Source organism: Alnus glutinosa, chromosome 12, assembly GCF_958979055.1.
Source record: "Alnus glutinosa chromosome 12, dhAlnGlut1.1, whole genome shotgun sequence".
Classification (NCBI taxonomy): Eukaryota; Viridiplantae; Streptophyta; class Magnoliopsida; order Fagales; family Betulaceae; genus Alnus; species Alnus glutinosa.
The window spans coordinates 13,908,586-13,924,566 of NC_084897.1; the positions used below are offsets into that span (position 1 = coordinate 13,908,586).

The 15,981-nt window shown below is 40.8% G+C and overlaps 2 protein-coding genes across 5 annotated transcripts; both read right to left on the reverse strand.

The window, feature by feature from the left end:
• On the reverse strand, positions 1-3,888 carry LOC133852569 (CBS domain-containing protein CBSX6-like; the record flags this gene model as incomplete). The annotated part of the gene is made up of 2 exons (XM_062289341.1): positions 1-55; positions 3,122-3,888. Coding segments are annotated over 2 exons (822 nt in total), but the record flags the coding sequence as incomplete, so codon positions are not given.
• A 2,840-nt stretch (positions 3,889-6,728) lies between these two features.
• LOC133883047 (CBS domain-containing protein CBSX6-like) lies at positions 6,729-15,742 on the reverse strand. Of its 4 annotated transcripts, none has more exons than XM_062322233.1 (3): positions 15,289-15,742; positions 14,471-14,835; positions 6,729-7,819 (listed from the first exon to the last, which is right to left on the reverse strand). In XM_062322233.1, the coding sequence occupies exons 2-3, from the start codon at positions 14,815-14,817 to the stop codon at positions 6,904-6,906; spliced, it is 1,263 nt and encodes a 420-aa protein (XP_062178217.1). In that variant the 5' UTR covers positions 14,818-14,835; positions 15,289-15,742; the 3' UTR covers positions 6,729-6,903. The 4 variants fall into 4 exon arrangements, with proteins under 4 accessions (XP_062178217.1, XP_062178216.1, XP_062178214.1 ...); XM_062322232.1 differs by having other exon boundaries at positions 15,146-15,742; XM_062322230.1 differs by having other exon boundaries at positions 15,058-15,742.
• Positions 15,743-15,981: the final 239 nt, after the last annotated feature.

Here is a 15,981-nt window from a genome sequence, read left to right on the forward strand (position 1 = left end):
TCACAATCCTGTACTCTGTGATGTAATATACGACTGATTGTTGTATTTTTTGTACCTGCATTTTTTGGGAGGAACAAATTAATACTATCAGCAAAAATAAAAAACACAAAATTACAAAAAACTAACTTCATATTATTACACAGAGAGAGAGACAGAGACGTAGAGATACAGAGAGAGAGAGAGGGAGGCAGAGAGAGATAGAGGCAGAGAGAGATAGGGAGAGAGAGAGAGAGAGAGAGAGAGAGAGACATAGAGATACAGAGAGAGAGAAGAGAGAGATAGGGAGAGAGCGAGAGAGGGAGAGAGAGAGAGTATACTGAGAGAGGCAGAGAGAGATAGGGAGAGATACACAGAGAGAGAAAGAGAGAGAGAGAGAGAGAGAGAGAGAGAGAGAGAGAGAGAGAGAGAGAGAGAGAGAGAGAGAGAGAGAGGTAGAGAGAGAGAAAGAGATAGAGAGGAAGAGGGAGATGGAGAGAGAGAGGTAGACAGAGAGAGAAAGAGATAGAGAGGAAGAGAGAGACAGAGAGAGAAAGGTAGAGAGAGAGGGAGAGACGGAGCGAGATATTAGAGAGAGAGAGACCGAGAGGAGGAGAGGTGGAGAGAGGGCGTCTCACCGGCGGGAAGGGCGGATCGCGGTGGCCGGAAGCTGTCCGGTGCGGCTGTATGTGTCGACGGAGAGGGGGAGAGAGAGAGAGAGAGAGAGAGAGAGAGAGAGAGAGAGAGTGAGTGAGTGATCAGAAATGGGTAGCTTCGCTAGGACTGATCCGAGAGATTTCTTCTTGCACTCGGCTAGGACTGATCCGAAACTCTCGGCTAGGACTGATCCGAGAGTTTTCTTCTTGTACTCGGCTAGGACTGATCCGAGACTCTCGGCTAGGACTGATCTGAGAGTTTTCTTCTTGCACTCGGCTAGGACTGATCCGAGAGGCTCCTTCTTGGCTAGGAATGATCCGAGAGTTTTACCTACAAAATAAGCGACATCAACGGGTTCCCGGTCCCTAGACCGGGAACACTCCGATGCTTAAGTCAGCTTTATTCATTTATTCTGAAAATACTTATTCCCAAAATCTGGGGAATTTTCTGTCTAGTCTGAATTAAAAATAAAAGTCTAGTTCTTTGCAAATATAAATGCTAAAAAATAAAAGTAAGCCTGAAATTCCCGAGAATCCTTTTTATGGGATCACGGGCAGATACTGTTGTTGCCTCGGCTCTCTATGCTGTGGGCTTCTGTTTTTTCGGCCCTCTCTTCTTTCTACGTCATCTCGGGGAGCATTCTCTTGATGCCTCTCGTATAGCTGAGGACGGTCTCGGGGATAGTAATCCCGTGGCTGTTGATCTCGGGGCTGATAGTCCTAATGATTCCGAGGCCTGTTATGTCCTGGATGGTTCCGTCGCTCTCCCAAGAACCGAACTAGCTTGCCATTCTTTATGAATTCTTCTATTAACAACCTTAGAGTTACGCACCCCTCGGTGTAATGACCTGCTTGTTTATGGAAATCACAATACTTCCCTGCATTCCTATAAGAGGATTACCTGGTATCTTTTGCGGTTCCCAAAACGCCGGATCTCTCTTGATCTCCATGAGGACTTCTGATATCTCGGCATTGAGAGGTGTAAAGTTGTAATCTTTGAACTTCTTTACCTGCCTCTGCTCTTCCCCATCAGCTTTCTTGAATTCTTTCCTTTTCTTTTTTGGGGCTGTCTCTCGGGGTAGTCTAGAACTGGCCATAGACTTCAGCGTCTCTTCCTGATTAATGAATTCTTCTACCTTATCCATGAGGCCCTGCAAGGTACTTGGTTGCTTCCGGATCAACTTCTTCATCAAAGGCTCTTCGGGTGAAATTCCCTGATAAATGGCAGCAAAGATCATATCCTCGGTCGGATCTTCGACCGTAGCCTTCTCTTGGTTGAACCAAGCCATAAACTCCTTAAGACTCTCATTGCTTTGCTGGTGCAATGATAGCAAATATCTCGAAGGCTTCTTCCTTGTTCGGAAAGCTAGAAATTCGGTTAGGAATATTTTGGACAACTCCTTGAACTGATCAACAGAATTCGGGGGCAGTTTCCTAAACCAGTCTCGGGCATTCCCCGAAAGAGTAAGAGGGAAGGCCCAACATGCTACTTCATCGGGTGTTCCGTGAAGGTCTAGATAAGCTCGGAAATTCTCTAGGTGATCCAAGGGATCTCCGTCTCCTGCATAACTTAGAATTTGGGGTACCTTAAACTTCTCAGGAAGCCGATAGTCTGCCACCTGTCTGGCTGTCTGGTGAAGGGTGAGTCTGTACCCGTTAGGAGCTTGTCCACCATTACGGATCTGCTTTTGTCCTTTCTTTCCATCTCCATGTACATGCACCTTCTCTCCAGCTCGGCAATAACTCTGCTTAGATCTCCTTGGCGGTCATCCTCCCTCCGAGGATTAGTGTTGCTGTTGTGATCTTCTTCCTCACGCTCATCCCTGTTCATCTCGGGATTGGGCTGTTCCGGCCTCCTGCGCAGCAACTCGGCATTCCGTTGTGTCAAGGATTCAATCTGGGCTTCCAACGCTGCTATGCGATCTTGATCTCCACCCCCCAGGGGAGGGTTCGGTGGAGGCTGCAAATTATTCTGAATAACCGGTTCCTGTGGGGCCACGGGCTGTCGATTGGTCTGGCTTCCGGAACGTGTGTTCATCACCATGCTGGATCTTCTTTTTCTTTTATGAGGAACGGAAAATCGTTTCCCACAGACGGCGCCAAACTGTTGGTACAGTTTCCGGTATGGTGTGAATCTGCACGTTCCTTTGATGTTCTTCACGCTTCTCAATAATCCTGCAAAACAACAAAATCTAGGGACCCTTCCGGGGATCCCGCTCCGATGCCTAAGTTAGCTTCTGTGAGAGAAATAATGCTCTATGTATAAAAACTGAGTCTTAGTTTATACCTGGGGTATGGCCTTATTTATAGGCAAAGAGGTGGAGTCAAACCTGGATTAGGACTCCTGCTCCTTGTTGATCTAGAACTGCAGTTAGAGTTCTAACTGGACTTTAATCCTTTATTAGACTTCTAATTGGATATCTTCTTAGACTTATGATCTGATATCTTTTTAGACTTCTGATCTGATCATTATTCTTATCTGATTTGACTTTTGAATTTCCTCATTGGATCGGGTTGAGTGGGATTTATCCCCAACACCAATACTCCTGCTACTAAATTTCTTTGGCCTTGTTGATCCACCACCTCCATTGGCCAAATTGTTATTGCCAACTGCTGAATTTACAGCGAAATCAGGCAATGACCTTAAGGTCACATCATCTTCAACTCCCATCACAAATTGTCCGGCTGAAAGATTGGCTAAAGCCCATGCTGCCGCTAAGTAATCACATTTCCATAGTTTGGTGGCAGAGATATCTCCAGTGATCTTATACCGACCATCTGGCAAGTGTTCCACAACTACTGCAGTAGGGTCTTCAGGGAGCTTTCGAGTTGCTTCAATGGCTGGCAAGGAGGCCTCAATAGAGTAGTAGTTTGGGTTGATGGCTCCAAGGGAGGAAATGGAGGACAGAGGGAGTGGAGCCAAAGCACCAAGGCAACCAATAAGGAAACGGATGACATCTTCTCTTGACAGACAGCATAACTTATCACGGATGATGGTGGTGGAAGAGGAAGTCCGATTGCTGTTGGCATTGACGTTATTGCTGCTGTTGGCATTGAGGTAATTGCTGCTGCCAGCAGAGGTATCAATATTCTTAAGCCACTTACCATTGTAGAGAATTGAGAATCGCTTGCTCATGCCTTTCCATCCCAGACTCTTGGGAACAAGAAGACGCTTCACCCCTTGCTTCATCATCTCCAGTGCACCTATCAATCTTGCACAGAATGAGGGAATAAATGAAGATACAGTACCCAAGGAGCATCACCAGAGATCTTAAAGAAAGACTGGACCACACAGAAATTTAAAGATATGTTTCCTTGTTTCTCATTTAGTCGGAGTATAACTAAAAGGCAAAGGTCCCCATAGACCTCAAAATCATAGCAAAGCGTGCGCTGAGGGTCTTATTTTTTTTATAAGAAACTATATCAGTTTTGTTAGAGTAATATTACTCTTTACACTTATTCCACACCGGCTAACATTATATGTTTAATTAACCTCCCATGTCAGCCACTTAAAACAAACCACGTCAGCTGGTGTGAAATGAATGTGAATAGTAGTATTACTCTTTTCGCTAAGAGTAATACTACACACCATACAAATATCTCACAAAGCTGTCTTGGCAAGGTCTAGTAGCCCTTGTTAATAAAAATATATATTTAATAGCTACTAGACCTTGCCATATCAACTTTGTGAAATATTTGTACGTACGGTCTATTGCATTACTCTCTCGTTAAAAACCATACCGAATGTCTCCCCATATTTTGTCACATAACAGGTTAAAAGGGGAACTGCATTCTTCCTAACTACCATTAAATAAATTCTTTAACTGTTTGGTAGGTGCCAAAACACAAAACTATAATTGCATCAGCGCATCATATGAATTACATGAAACAACTATGTGAAGCCAAGATTCATATGCATACAGCAATACAATAAAGAAAAAGGTCTAGAAATAGACAGGAAAACAACCACTATACTACACATTCTCGATTTAGCACCCAATGATAGTAATGGTGGCGCCATTAGACTATAACTGGCATTAACAACTGAATGAAAACAACCTAATTTTAAACGGGACATTTTCTTTGTTCATTTATCACACCACATGACTTCAACCACTAAAAGCAGTAAAATAACATCCAGAAACAAAGTTGCAACATTGAAGTTGGTAATTCTGTAACAGGTGAACTCACCAATGTACTTGTGCACTACAGAAATCAATAATATTAATCAAGAAACTATCTCAATGAATGGGTGGCTCGAGCCAACCACTCCCATTTTTGCCAATAGGAGGTGTTCGGTGACCCCCTGCGGCCAATTTGCTAGGGGTTGAACCACCCCAAGGCTCTTGGGGGTGGTTCGAGCACCCTAAGGGGCTAACTTCCAACTTTTTATTTTCTTTTTGACCTTTTGGGGTAGCCAAACTATCCCCAAGGGCCATGGAGGTCGTCTGACCAAACCCTTACCAATTTATTTTTATTTTTTATTTTTTTATTATTATTATTATTATTTTTTGCCTTTTAGGGTGGCCATGGGGGTGGTTTGACCACCCCCGTGCCAGTCATACCCCAGGCTAAACAAGGGTGGCCGTGCTACCCCCAAGGCCCATGGGGGTTGTTTCGGCCACCCCTATTTTGCCTTTTTGGAGTGGCTTTCGATTGGCCCCGGGAGTAACTCAACCACCTTCATTGAAAAAAAATGGGGTGACCGTCCATTCCCATTTGTCCAAAATGGTGGCATGAGCCATCCTTTCAGATTTTTTATTATTATTATTATTTTAATTTTTCCTTGATTTTTTTATTTTTTTTATTTGTTAATGGAACATATGACACATCACAAGACTATTATAGGAATGTTTTGACAAATTAGCCTTTTTGGCATACTTTGATAGTTTGATAGATCAATTTTGCACACTTAAAAATTCAGGATACTATATTTTTTCTTGATTTTAATTGTCATTGTGAACACTTTTTGCACAACTTGGGTCATATAACAAATTAGACCCGCCAAGTCACCGGTATGAGTTTTACTATATATATATATATATATATATATATTATTTGGAAAAAAATACACATCCTTTCAAATTACCAAGCAATTTGGAATGTATCCAAAATGACAAAAACACCCTTAATAAAAAAATTCAATTTTTTTACAAAAAAAAAAAAAAAAAAAAAAAAAAACCGGTTGACCGCAAGACAATGGTTGGTGAGCTTGCCAGATTCTTGCTAATGACTAGTTATTCAATGGTCTTCACTGTGTTGTTTGTTTTCCCCTGAATTTTTACAGGTATTTTTGTCTTATTGAGTTTTTATATGCTTGGATGAGAATTTTTATAATAGAATCTCACTTAAAAATGGGATTTTTAAATTTGTATTTCAAAAAAAAAAAAAAAAAAAAAAATCCATCCCAAATATGCTTTGGAATTTTGAACATGAGATTTCTTAGCATCTATATCTCAAATTCATGTTCCAAAAGTAGAGGTGTCATTGTATGCATCTCATTATGAAAAATGATCAAGTATTACCACAAATATCACCTTTATGTTTGCCACCACCTTTATCATAACCTTGAGATTGTGTATAAAAAAAATTTCAAGTTCTTTTTCAATTTTTGTCAGGAAAAAGTTTTCTTACGAATAGAAAAATTATAATTTAGCCTCCCAAGTAGCTGCTAGTTTGCAAACTAGCTTCTTACAGACACAACTAACTTCCAGACTGGCGAAGTAAGCTTCTTTATAATACCAATCCAGCCCACTTATGGCTTGTAATTTACCCACTCTTTGCCTTATCCATGTTGTCCCAAAGAATCCCCAAACTTTTTAACTTTTTTCTCCATTGGGCCATGTCTAGACTCCGAAAAAACCTAGGCTCGAGTGAAACAAGACTGTTTCCAGAGTGATTAGCAATAAAAATTACTATTGATATATTATATATACATATTAACCCGTCTAAAATTTAATAATGAGTTTCACTGTCAGATCAAAGAATAAACATCTAAATGAAAACACTTGAAGGTAGATGTAATATGTAGCATTTATCTTTCAACAATTTGCAAAAAGAGTAACATCTTTGAAATCCCAACCTCATAGTAGTATAGGATCACAACTGAATGATTTCATTACTACAATCAAATAATACAGAACCTTGCCAAACATACATATATATCACGCAAGCCCAAATCTCTTATACACCCTATTGCTGAAATACAACACTCAAAAGCACTAGGAAAAGAAATCAACAAATTCAAGTTTGAATTTCATTTCCAAATGCCTCATAAGATCGATTGGCAGGAGGTAGGTGCAGCAGGTTGTTGTTTGGTCACAGCAACCAAAATGTCAGTATAACCCACCACCCCAACTAAAAGATCATCACTTTCATCCTCGGTCACCCAAACATGAGTAGCCCTGTGAGACAACATCTGAGCCATGACGGCGGCCAAAGAACTCGTAACCTTACATGTCAAGGGTGCACTTCTGCCCCTATACATGCTCCTACTGACACCAAAACTGTGACTAGTAGCATTGCTAAAGAACCCAATACTCCTGCTACTAAATTTCTTTGGCCTTGTTGATCCACCACCTCCATTGGCCAAATTGTTATTGCCAACTGCTGAATTTACAGCGAAATCAGGCAATGACCTTAAGGTCACATCATCTTCAACTCCCATCACAAATTGTCCAGCTGAAAGATTGGCTAAAGCCCATGCTGCCGCTAAGTAATCACATTTCCATAGTTTGGTGGCAGAGATATCTCCAATGATCTTATACCGACCATCTGGCAAGTGTTCCACAACGGCTACTGCAGTAGGGTCTTCAGGGAGCTTTCGAGTTGCTTCAATGGCTGGCAAGGAGGCCTCAATAGAGTAGTAGTTTGGGTTGATGGCCCCAAGGGAGGAAATGGAGGACAGAGGGAGTGGAGCCAGAGCACCAAGGCAACCAATAAGGAAACGGATGACATCTTCTCTTGACAGACAGCAAAACTTATCACGGATGATGGTGGCGGAAGAGGAAGTCCGATTGCTGTTGGCATTGAGGTTATTGCTGCTGCCGGTAGAGGTATCAATATTCTTAAGCCACTTACCATTGTAGAGAATTGAGAATCGCTTGCTCATGCCTTTCCATCCCAGACTCTTGGGAACAAGAAGACGCTTCACACCTTGCTTCATCATCTCCAGTGCATCTATCAATCTTGCACAGAATGAGGAATAAATGAAGATACAGTACCCAAGGAGCATCATCGGAGATCTTAAAGACAGACTGGACCACACAGAGATTTAAAGATATGTTTCCTTGTTTCTCATTTACTCGGAGTATAACTAAAAGGCAAAGGTCCCCATAGACCTCAAGATCAAAGCAAAGCGTGGCTGAGGGTGTAATTTTTTTTTTTTTTTTATAAGAAACTATACCATTTTTGTTAGAGTAATATTACTCTTCACACTTATTCCACACCGGCTGACGTTATATGTTTTAAGTAACCTCCCATGTCAGCCACATAAAACAAACTAGTGTGAAATAAGTGTAAAGAGTAGCATTACCTTTTCTTTTTTTTTTTGGGATAAGTAAAGAGTAGCATTACTAATGCTACACACAACACAAGTATCCCACAAAGCTGACGTAACAAGGTCTAACAGCTCTTGTTAATAAAAATATGGGGTAATTACCTTTTTCCCTCATGAACTACCAACTTTTGCGCAAAACTCCCACAAACTACCAACTCGACCAAAATAGAGCATTCAACTACCAAAGACAACCCTTTCCCCCCCCCCTTCTGTCAGTCAGAAGGGTTAAAACAAACGGTCAACGGGACACGTGACTGTCACGTGCTGTTTTACATGGGGGCATGTTGGAAAATTGTGGTAGTTCATGGAGGGAAAAGAGGAAGAAAATGAGGGTAAAACGGCATGTGACGTTCACGTGACTAGTTGACAGTTTGTTTTAATCCCCCTGACTGACGGAAGGGGGGAAAAGGGTTGTCTTTTGTAGTTGAATACTCTATTTTGGTCGAGTGGTTAGTTTGTAGGGGCTTTGCGCAAAAGTTGGTAGTTCATAGGGGGGAAAAAGGTAATTACCCCTAAAAATATATATTCAATAGCTACAGACCTTGCCACATCAGCTTTGTGGAATATTTGTAAAATGTTTGTATGATATATAGTATTACTCTTTCGTTAAAAACCATACTGAATATCTCCCCATATTTTGGCACATAACAGGTTAGAAGGGGAACTGCATTCTTCCTAACTACCATTAAATAAATTCTTTAACTGTTTGGTAGGTGCCAAAACACAAAACTATAATTGCATCAGCGCATCATATGAATTACATGAAACAACTATGTGAAGCTAAGATTCATATGCATACAGCAATACAATAAAGAGAAAGGTCTAGAAATAGACAGGAAAACAACCACTATACTACACATTCTCAATTTAGCATCCAATGATAGTAATGGTGGCGCCATTAGACTATAACTAACATTAACAACAGAATGAAAACAACCTAATTTTAAACCGGACATTTTCTTTGTTCATTTACCACACCACATGACTTCAACCACTAAAAGCAGTAAAATAACATCCAGAAACAAAGTTGCAACATTGAAGTTGGTAATTCTGTAACAGGTGAACTCACCAATGTTAGTGCACTACAGAAATCAAGAATATTAATCAAGAAACTATCTCTTGAGTCAGCAGAAAGACTAGTTCAGATCTCATAACTGTGTGACAAGGACAAAGATTGGGGTCACTACACTGCATGATCTTCAAAATCAAGAAGGCATTTTGAGGGGGAAAAAAAAAAGAAGGGAAAAGTATCCCAAAATGTTTTTGAAATCCATAAAACAAGCCAGCCTAGGCAAAGAATAGAAAACCATAAAACTATGCACAGTTCTCCTTCAGCCACAGGACTTCTCCTATTCATTTTTGATATCTAGGGGAGGGTGTAGGTTAGGGAGAAAAGAGATTTACAGTTTTATTTTCTGCCATATGGACAAACAAATTCTGAGGCGGGATAAAACCATCAAATAAAGTTAAACTTCAAACTTCTCAAAAATAAATAAATGATGCAGCAAAATGAGCTTTATTATCAATTTATCACATCGTTATTCTTCTCTCTATTTTTCGGAACTACAATATTATTCTGTCTACTATAGCTCGAATACCATTTGAACCCCATATGAATATAAGCTAATCCAACTTAGATTGCAAATTATAATTGTAGCTAAATGAAGAAGCTAATTAACTTGTATCTCCACATGGCAATATATAAGCCCTCCTTCATTGTTGCACTGCACATAAATATGCTAATGCCTACTTCAAAGACGAGTTTCAACCAGAAAATCTCATGAATGAGAACATAATTTATTGGGCGTTCCCTCAATTACCTAACAGTGACTTTGACTTTTCAGCCCCTCAAAACAAATTTGAGCCGAAATAAAGTTCACTTTAATCATATTATTCAAATGGTAAACTGTCAAGATTCTAAAGACAAAGGCTGCATATCACATGGGTCACGATGTGATCCACATGTGACCCATGAGATCTCATGTGATCTCCATTGAGAAGCTGATATAGACTTAAGATGGAGTAAAATGTTGGGGAACCAAAAGCTGATATTGATATGTGGAGATACAAGATTAAAGGCATACGGCACAAGATTCATGTTACAGGACACATGTAAGTTGAAATTGAAATAAATACAGTAATAAGATTCAATTTTTTATTTTTTTTTTTAAAGTAAGAAAACTTTCTTAAAAAACGAAAAGCGTTCTTAAGTACACAGGAAGTATACACAGGAGCAACCCAACTAATCCACAGAAGAAAACCCACAAAGACCTACATACAAACAATACCCAAAGCCCCCAAAAACCCAAAATCCAGAAGATACTCCCATAAAGCCCAAACTACCAAAAAAAAAAACCTACCCAAAATTCATTAAAACACCCCCAAAACCTTAAAACCCGAAATACAAGCAAACCCAAAATACAAAGGGAAAAACCCAAAAACAACAACCCTCAAAAGATCCCAAGCAAAAACCGAAAGCCTGAGGAATGACCCACAAACCAACCCAAGCATACAACTGTACAACATAAGGTTCTTTACTTTCCTACTCCTAGCGGAAGGCTTAGTGTCGCCATAGTTGATAGAGCTATGCAGATTCAAAAGCTCCCTCTTGCCTTAGGACTTTTGGCGCGATATCATCTTGTCACGCTGAAATTCTTCTTCCATGGCATCCCGAATTGCCAACGCCTCCTCCCCAAAAGCACCCTCTGACGCCCAATCCAAAGGCAAAACATCCCAAAAATCAACGTCGTCCTCCCAAACCACAATCTCCCCATTATAATCAAAACCAATCGGCCAATTTCGAGATTGGGAGAAACCATTACCCTTTACAGGTGAAGAACTGGAGCAGCCTCTAGGAGAGGAGGAAGGCCCGACTATCCCTCCATCAAAGACCTTCCGAGGCGAAGAGGAAGTGGTTGGCAAAACCGGGCGAGGGTTGAGAAACCCCTTTCTAAGAAAGTCCTCCTTCACTGAAGGCTCAACAACCTTTTTCGCTGGAAGCTCTGCAACCGAAGCCTTATTAACAGCTATGTTGGCGACCATCTTCAAGGCTTTCAAGGAATCTGAAAGTAGCACATCATTCCACTTCAACGAAACCCCTTCCCTAAGAACCCTCGCCTTCCTAATATAACTCTAAAAAGGCTTAGAAACCACGGGGGGAGAAGAGCGCAGCTTCTCCCCCAACTCAGTCGCTCCAGCAGAAGGAGAGGCCGTGAGTTGGGAGACTGCCAGAGAAGCACCGAAAGGCTTAGAGGCAGTGACCCGGCTAGGATCCACCTTCAAGCTGCTAGACCCTCCCCCTGAAGAGGAAGACCGAACTGGAAAAGCCCCTGGAACTGCCGGCGACGGGGTCTCCGGCAAAAGAGACAGCGCCGGAAAGGCAAAAGACACCCCTAGAACTGCTATACCCTTCCTCGACAAAACAGCCTCCAAACCCCTAGGAGGAGGACGAACCAGAGAGAACCCAGAAGAAGACGAACCAACCGGAAGAGCCCCTGGAACTGCTGACGACGAGGGCTCCGGTCGAGACGGGGCCGGAAAAGGAGGCGCCCCTGGTTCGATAGCCGTATGTGCTTTAGGTTTCGGCAGGAGTCGGGCCAAGCGAAAACCAGAACGTTTTCGACCCAGGCCAGACCCGACAAGCCAGCCCAAACAATTCCTAACAGCCCGGCCCAAGACCACTTTCAAACCATTGACCAACTTGCTCCACGTGCGCATCATAGAACGTTCAAAATTCGAATTTGAACGTGGGGGAGGCTTCTTGCCCAGCGAATCAAGAGACCGGTCTTTAACCAATGGATCATGTGGGCAACCCACCGCCGAGCTCAAGACTTGCTCAACATGAGTCGGCCCCGGGAGGGGATCAAGAGCACCTGGCTCTTCCGACAAAGCCCTCAACCCAGAACGAAGTTCCCCTACCAAGGGCAACTTATTCACAGCAGAGGTAGGAACTGAGCACAACACCTCCGCAAAGGACGGCCCCGTCCACTTTGAGCCCAAGCCCAAGCCCAAGCTCGGCCCTAGCACCTTCGCATCCTTCTTGGTCGACAAAGACGAGGAGCCTTGCCCGCTACCCACCGTAGCAGAGAGGAAATCGACAGCCTTACGCAACTCGCCGGAGAATTTTTGCAATCCCCACCCTCCACGGCTCTCAGGGATGATAATGAAACCTTTCTGACCGCCCAAACCAAATATTGTCGCCTCTAAGAAGCGCCCAATTCTGTTCCCACCCCTTCGAGCAATCAGAATTTTCGAACCTTCTCGGAAAGACTTGACAAATTCTTGATCTTTCGGAATACCCATCAGCACCTCCAACGTCGACGCTAACCAATGGGAGCACTGAGCACTCAATATGACCTCACCCAAAAAAAAATTTCTCTTCTCCACCACCCTCAGTACCGACGCCCCATCCAAAACCATGATTCATGTTACTAGAACCACTAGAACAATTTTCTTTTGATCATTGCCAGACTTAGCTTCATCAACAGGTAAGTTACTAAGTTGAAACAAATTGACTTCCGGTACCTGTCAAGAACTACACACAGTATAAGAGCTTTTCAGATGCAGCTCCATTCTCCACCCCCCCCCCAAAAAAAAAAAAAAAAGAAAAACCAAAAATAGAAAATTGCATACTCAGTTTTTCATATTAAATGCCAGCAAAGAAATACAGCAACACCTCAGATAGTTTATGCACTCAATTTAAGCTATAAAAAGTTATAATATTCTATATAAAAGCTATGCACAACTTACAGATGCAGGTCCATGTTCTAACACTAGCCTTCAACATACAGGTTTTCTTCCACAATATGAATAATGTTCCTCTTGTAATGATATGCTTCGATATGTGTTTAACCCGAAAAATGTGTTTGTTTTGATATGCTTTATACATTGGAGCCGATGGAACCTTTAAACTAGGGAATCGTTGGACTTTTAACTGATGTGAGATTATTATGCAGAATGCAATGCTTCATTACAAGAGGAAGACAGATTTATAAGCAATCTTGTCCATCTCTTCTTTAGGGAATATATTCATTGTGATTATGCAGGGAGGGGAGGACATGGAGGAAAAGGAAACAATAGAATACAGAATACAGAACAGGAACCTAAATGAAAGTTACAATTTGGAGAAATAATGGAAAGACTTAAACCAAGGGAATGAAAACATAAAAGAAAGCACAAAACATAGCTCTTGAATGCATGATCACGCACATGAAGCAGATGTGCACACACATACACAATGTTGATAACAAAGAAAACCACATTCAAGAGCACTGCTTGGAAGAAGAAAAAAATCATATGTAACATAAAGACCACCAATAAGAAACCAAAGAAGAGCAGAAAACTAAATATTATTAAAGTAGGTTCAAAGAGGATTACAGAAACGGTTTGATTTCTAAACGATTTGTATTCTACTTCAATCATTCTTCTTTACATTTGTTTGGTAATTCCTGCACAAACTCTTGCATTAATATATCATTTAAGCTCAAAATTAATAATTAAACAATATTCCACAAATAAATGTAAAATGCAAGAATTAAATCATAATAAAGTGTGATAATACTTATCTTAATAGGAAAAATAAGCACTTTTAAGCTATTATTAATTTCTAAAGCTAAAACAGCTGAAACAGCAAGTTCCCAGTTAGAAATTTTCAGATAAAACTACACCGTGGCATTCGATATCGCAGTTTACAAGGAAAAAGATCTAAAAAAATCAAAATATTCAATCATCAAACAATAAAATGGAAACAATAATAGCACAGCAATCTTCAAATCCAATAAGGACAATTGAAACTAAATTAACTGCACATCAATACATATAAAAAAAAACACACACACACACATTCACCATCATAATTCTTTACATTCCAGCACAAGATCATGAAAATCAAAACCATTATCGCAAGTTCACTCAAATGGCATTTCCTGCCCCTATAAGAACAGGGTGGAGGGCAAGAACCACGGCCACATGCATGATTAAACAATCAAAACAGAAAAAATCAATAGCAACATAGTAACGAATAGAGCTAAAATTCTGATCAAAGACCAATACAATTCATAGCATGATCAGTTGACCACATAAACCATGTAACTAGAATTTCAAAGTAACTAAACATGACGTAATAGTACACCATATAAAGCATGAGATACACGACCAATTAAAAGAGCTCACCTTGTTCTAAGATAAATTAAATTAAATTCACACTGTTCATAACAAACCCATGAAATTAAGATTCTAAAAATCATAAGAAAAACAAACATTAATAGCAAAAATAGCTAACCTTGTCCCAGGATCAACCTGCCTCAACAAGAAATTATTAGGCACAACAACCTGGGAAACCGGTGTCTTCATGGCGTTGTCCCGATCCTCCAAATACTCCCTCTTTGCCAAGAATGCAACAATGTCAAGAGAATTAAGAATACCCACAAACCTCTGCTGCCTCATCTCCCCATTCTCGATCACACCCCCATGCTGTGATCTCTTCTTCCACACCGCTATCCCCCCTTCCGTCGACTCTCCGATAGCACGTATAGCCGACTCCACCGTCTCCGTCTCCAGGAACTCCACCATCTCCGGCTTCCCGACCGTCAGATCGCCCACCACATGGTACAGAAACACCGATACCATTCTCAATCCCTCGTTTGTCTGCCGAGAAACATCAAGGAGAAGCAAAGAAAATGTTGAAGTGAACCAATGGGAAGAATTGAATTAGTTCTCTTTCATTCTTAGTGAACATTTCAGGACAAATTACCTCAATCCTCCGTGGAGAAGCTAAGAAAATCTTCAAAAAATTTCTATTTATTCTCTTAAATCACAAAATTTACTAAATAAAAAAAAAAAAAAAAAAAAAAAAAAAAAAAAAAATACCTCAAGTTAATAAGTTGGGTATTGGGTAGTTTTTATTTTTCCAGGAATTCAAGATGTTTCAAAGTAGAAGTTTCACTGACTATCCCACCTTTTCAGAGCAACCAACCAGAGGGGAAAAAGCAGCACATTTTCCCCTTTTTTTCCAAGGCAAAAGTTGAAGTATAAAATGAATGAATAAGAATAAGAAAAAAGTCTGAGTTTAGTCGAGAAAATGCAGGAATAGATTATTACTTGCTGCGTGAGTAATTTTCCGAGGAACCAAGCAGAGAGAGAGAAGAGGGAAAGGGTGCCGGGAGAACCGGCAACGGGAGCAAGAGCTATAAGAGGGAGTGAAGAAAGATGAGGAGAAGGTGAAAGCCGGTAATGGGTAGTAGTCTGTGAAGGATGCGAAAAGCGAAGGAAAATCTGGGCCCGAGAATCAGAGTATTGGCCATTGCTGAAGAAGATCAATAAGAGGAAGAGGAGGAGGATGAATACCACCAAAGTCCCTAAGGTTAAGGCCCATGAAACAAAGATCTCTCTCTCTCTCTGGGACTCCGACTCCGACTCCAACTCCGACTCCGTCGCAAATCCTCCAAGCGCGTGAATATTGGAGCGATGGAGAGAGAATTCCAGAAGAGAGGTGGAGATTGTGGATGAGAACAAAACGTGGCAGTCAAAGTTTCGGTGGAGCTTGGCTGCTTTCTCTTTTCCGCACAACTAAATATTGTCTATGGATCTATAAAAAATAAAAATAAAAAATAATGTCTGCCAAATCTTCAAATTTCAGCTAAATAATTTATTTAAATTTAACTCATTCATTTTTCAAATAAATCGAAACTTATTTATAATCTGTTCAATTAATTAATTTATTTTTTTATTAAAAAAAAAAAAATCTTTCCTAAATTTATGCTAATCATTAGGTAAGGAATTATTGTAAAGATT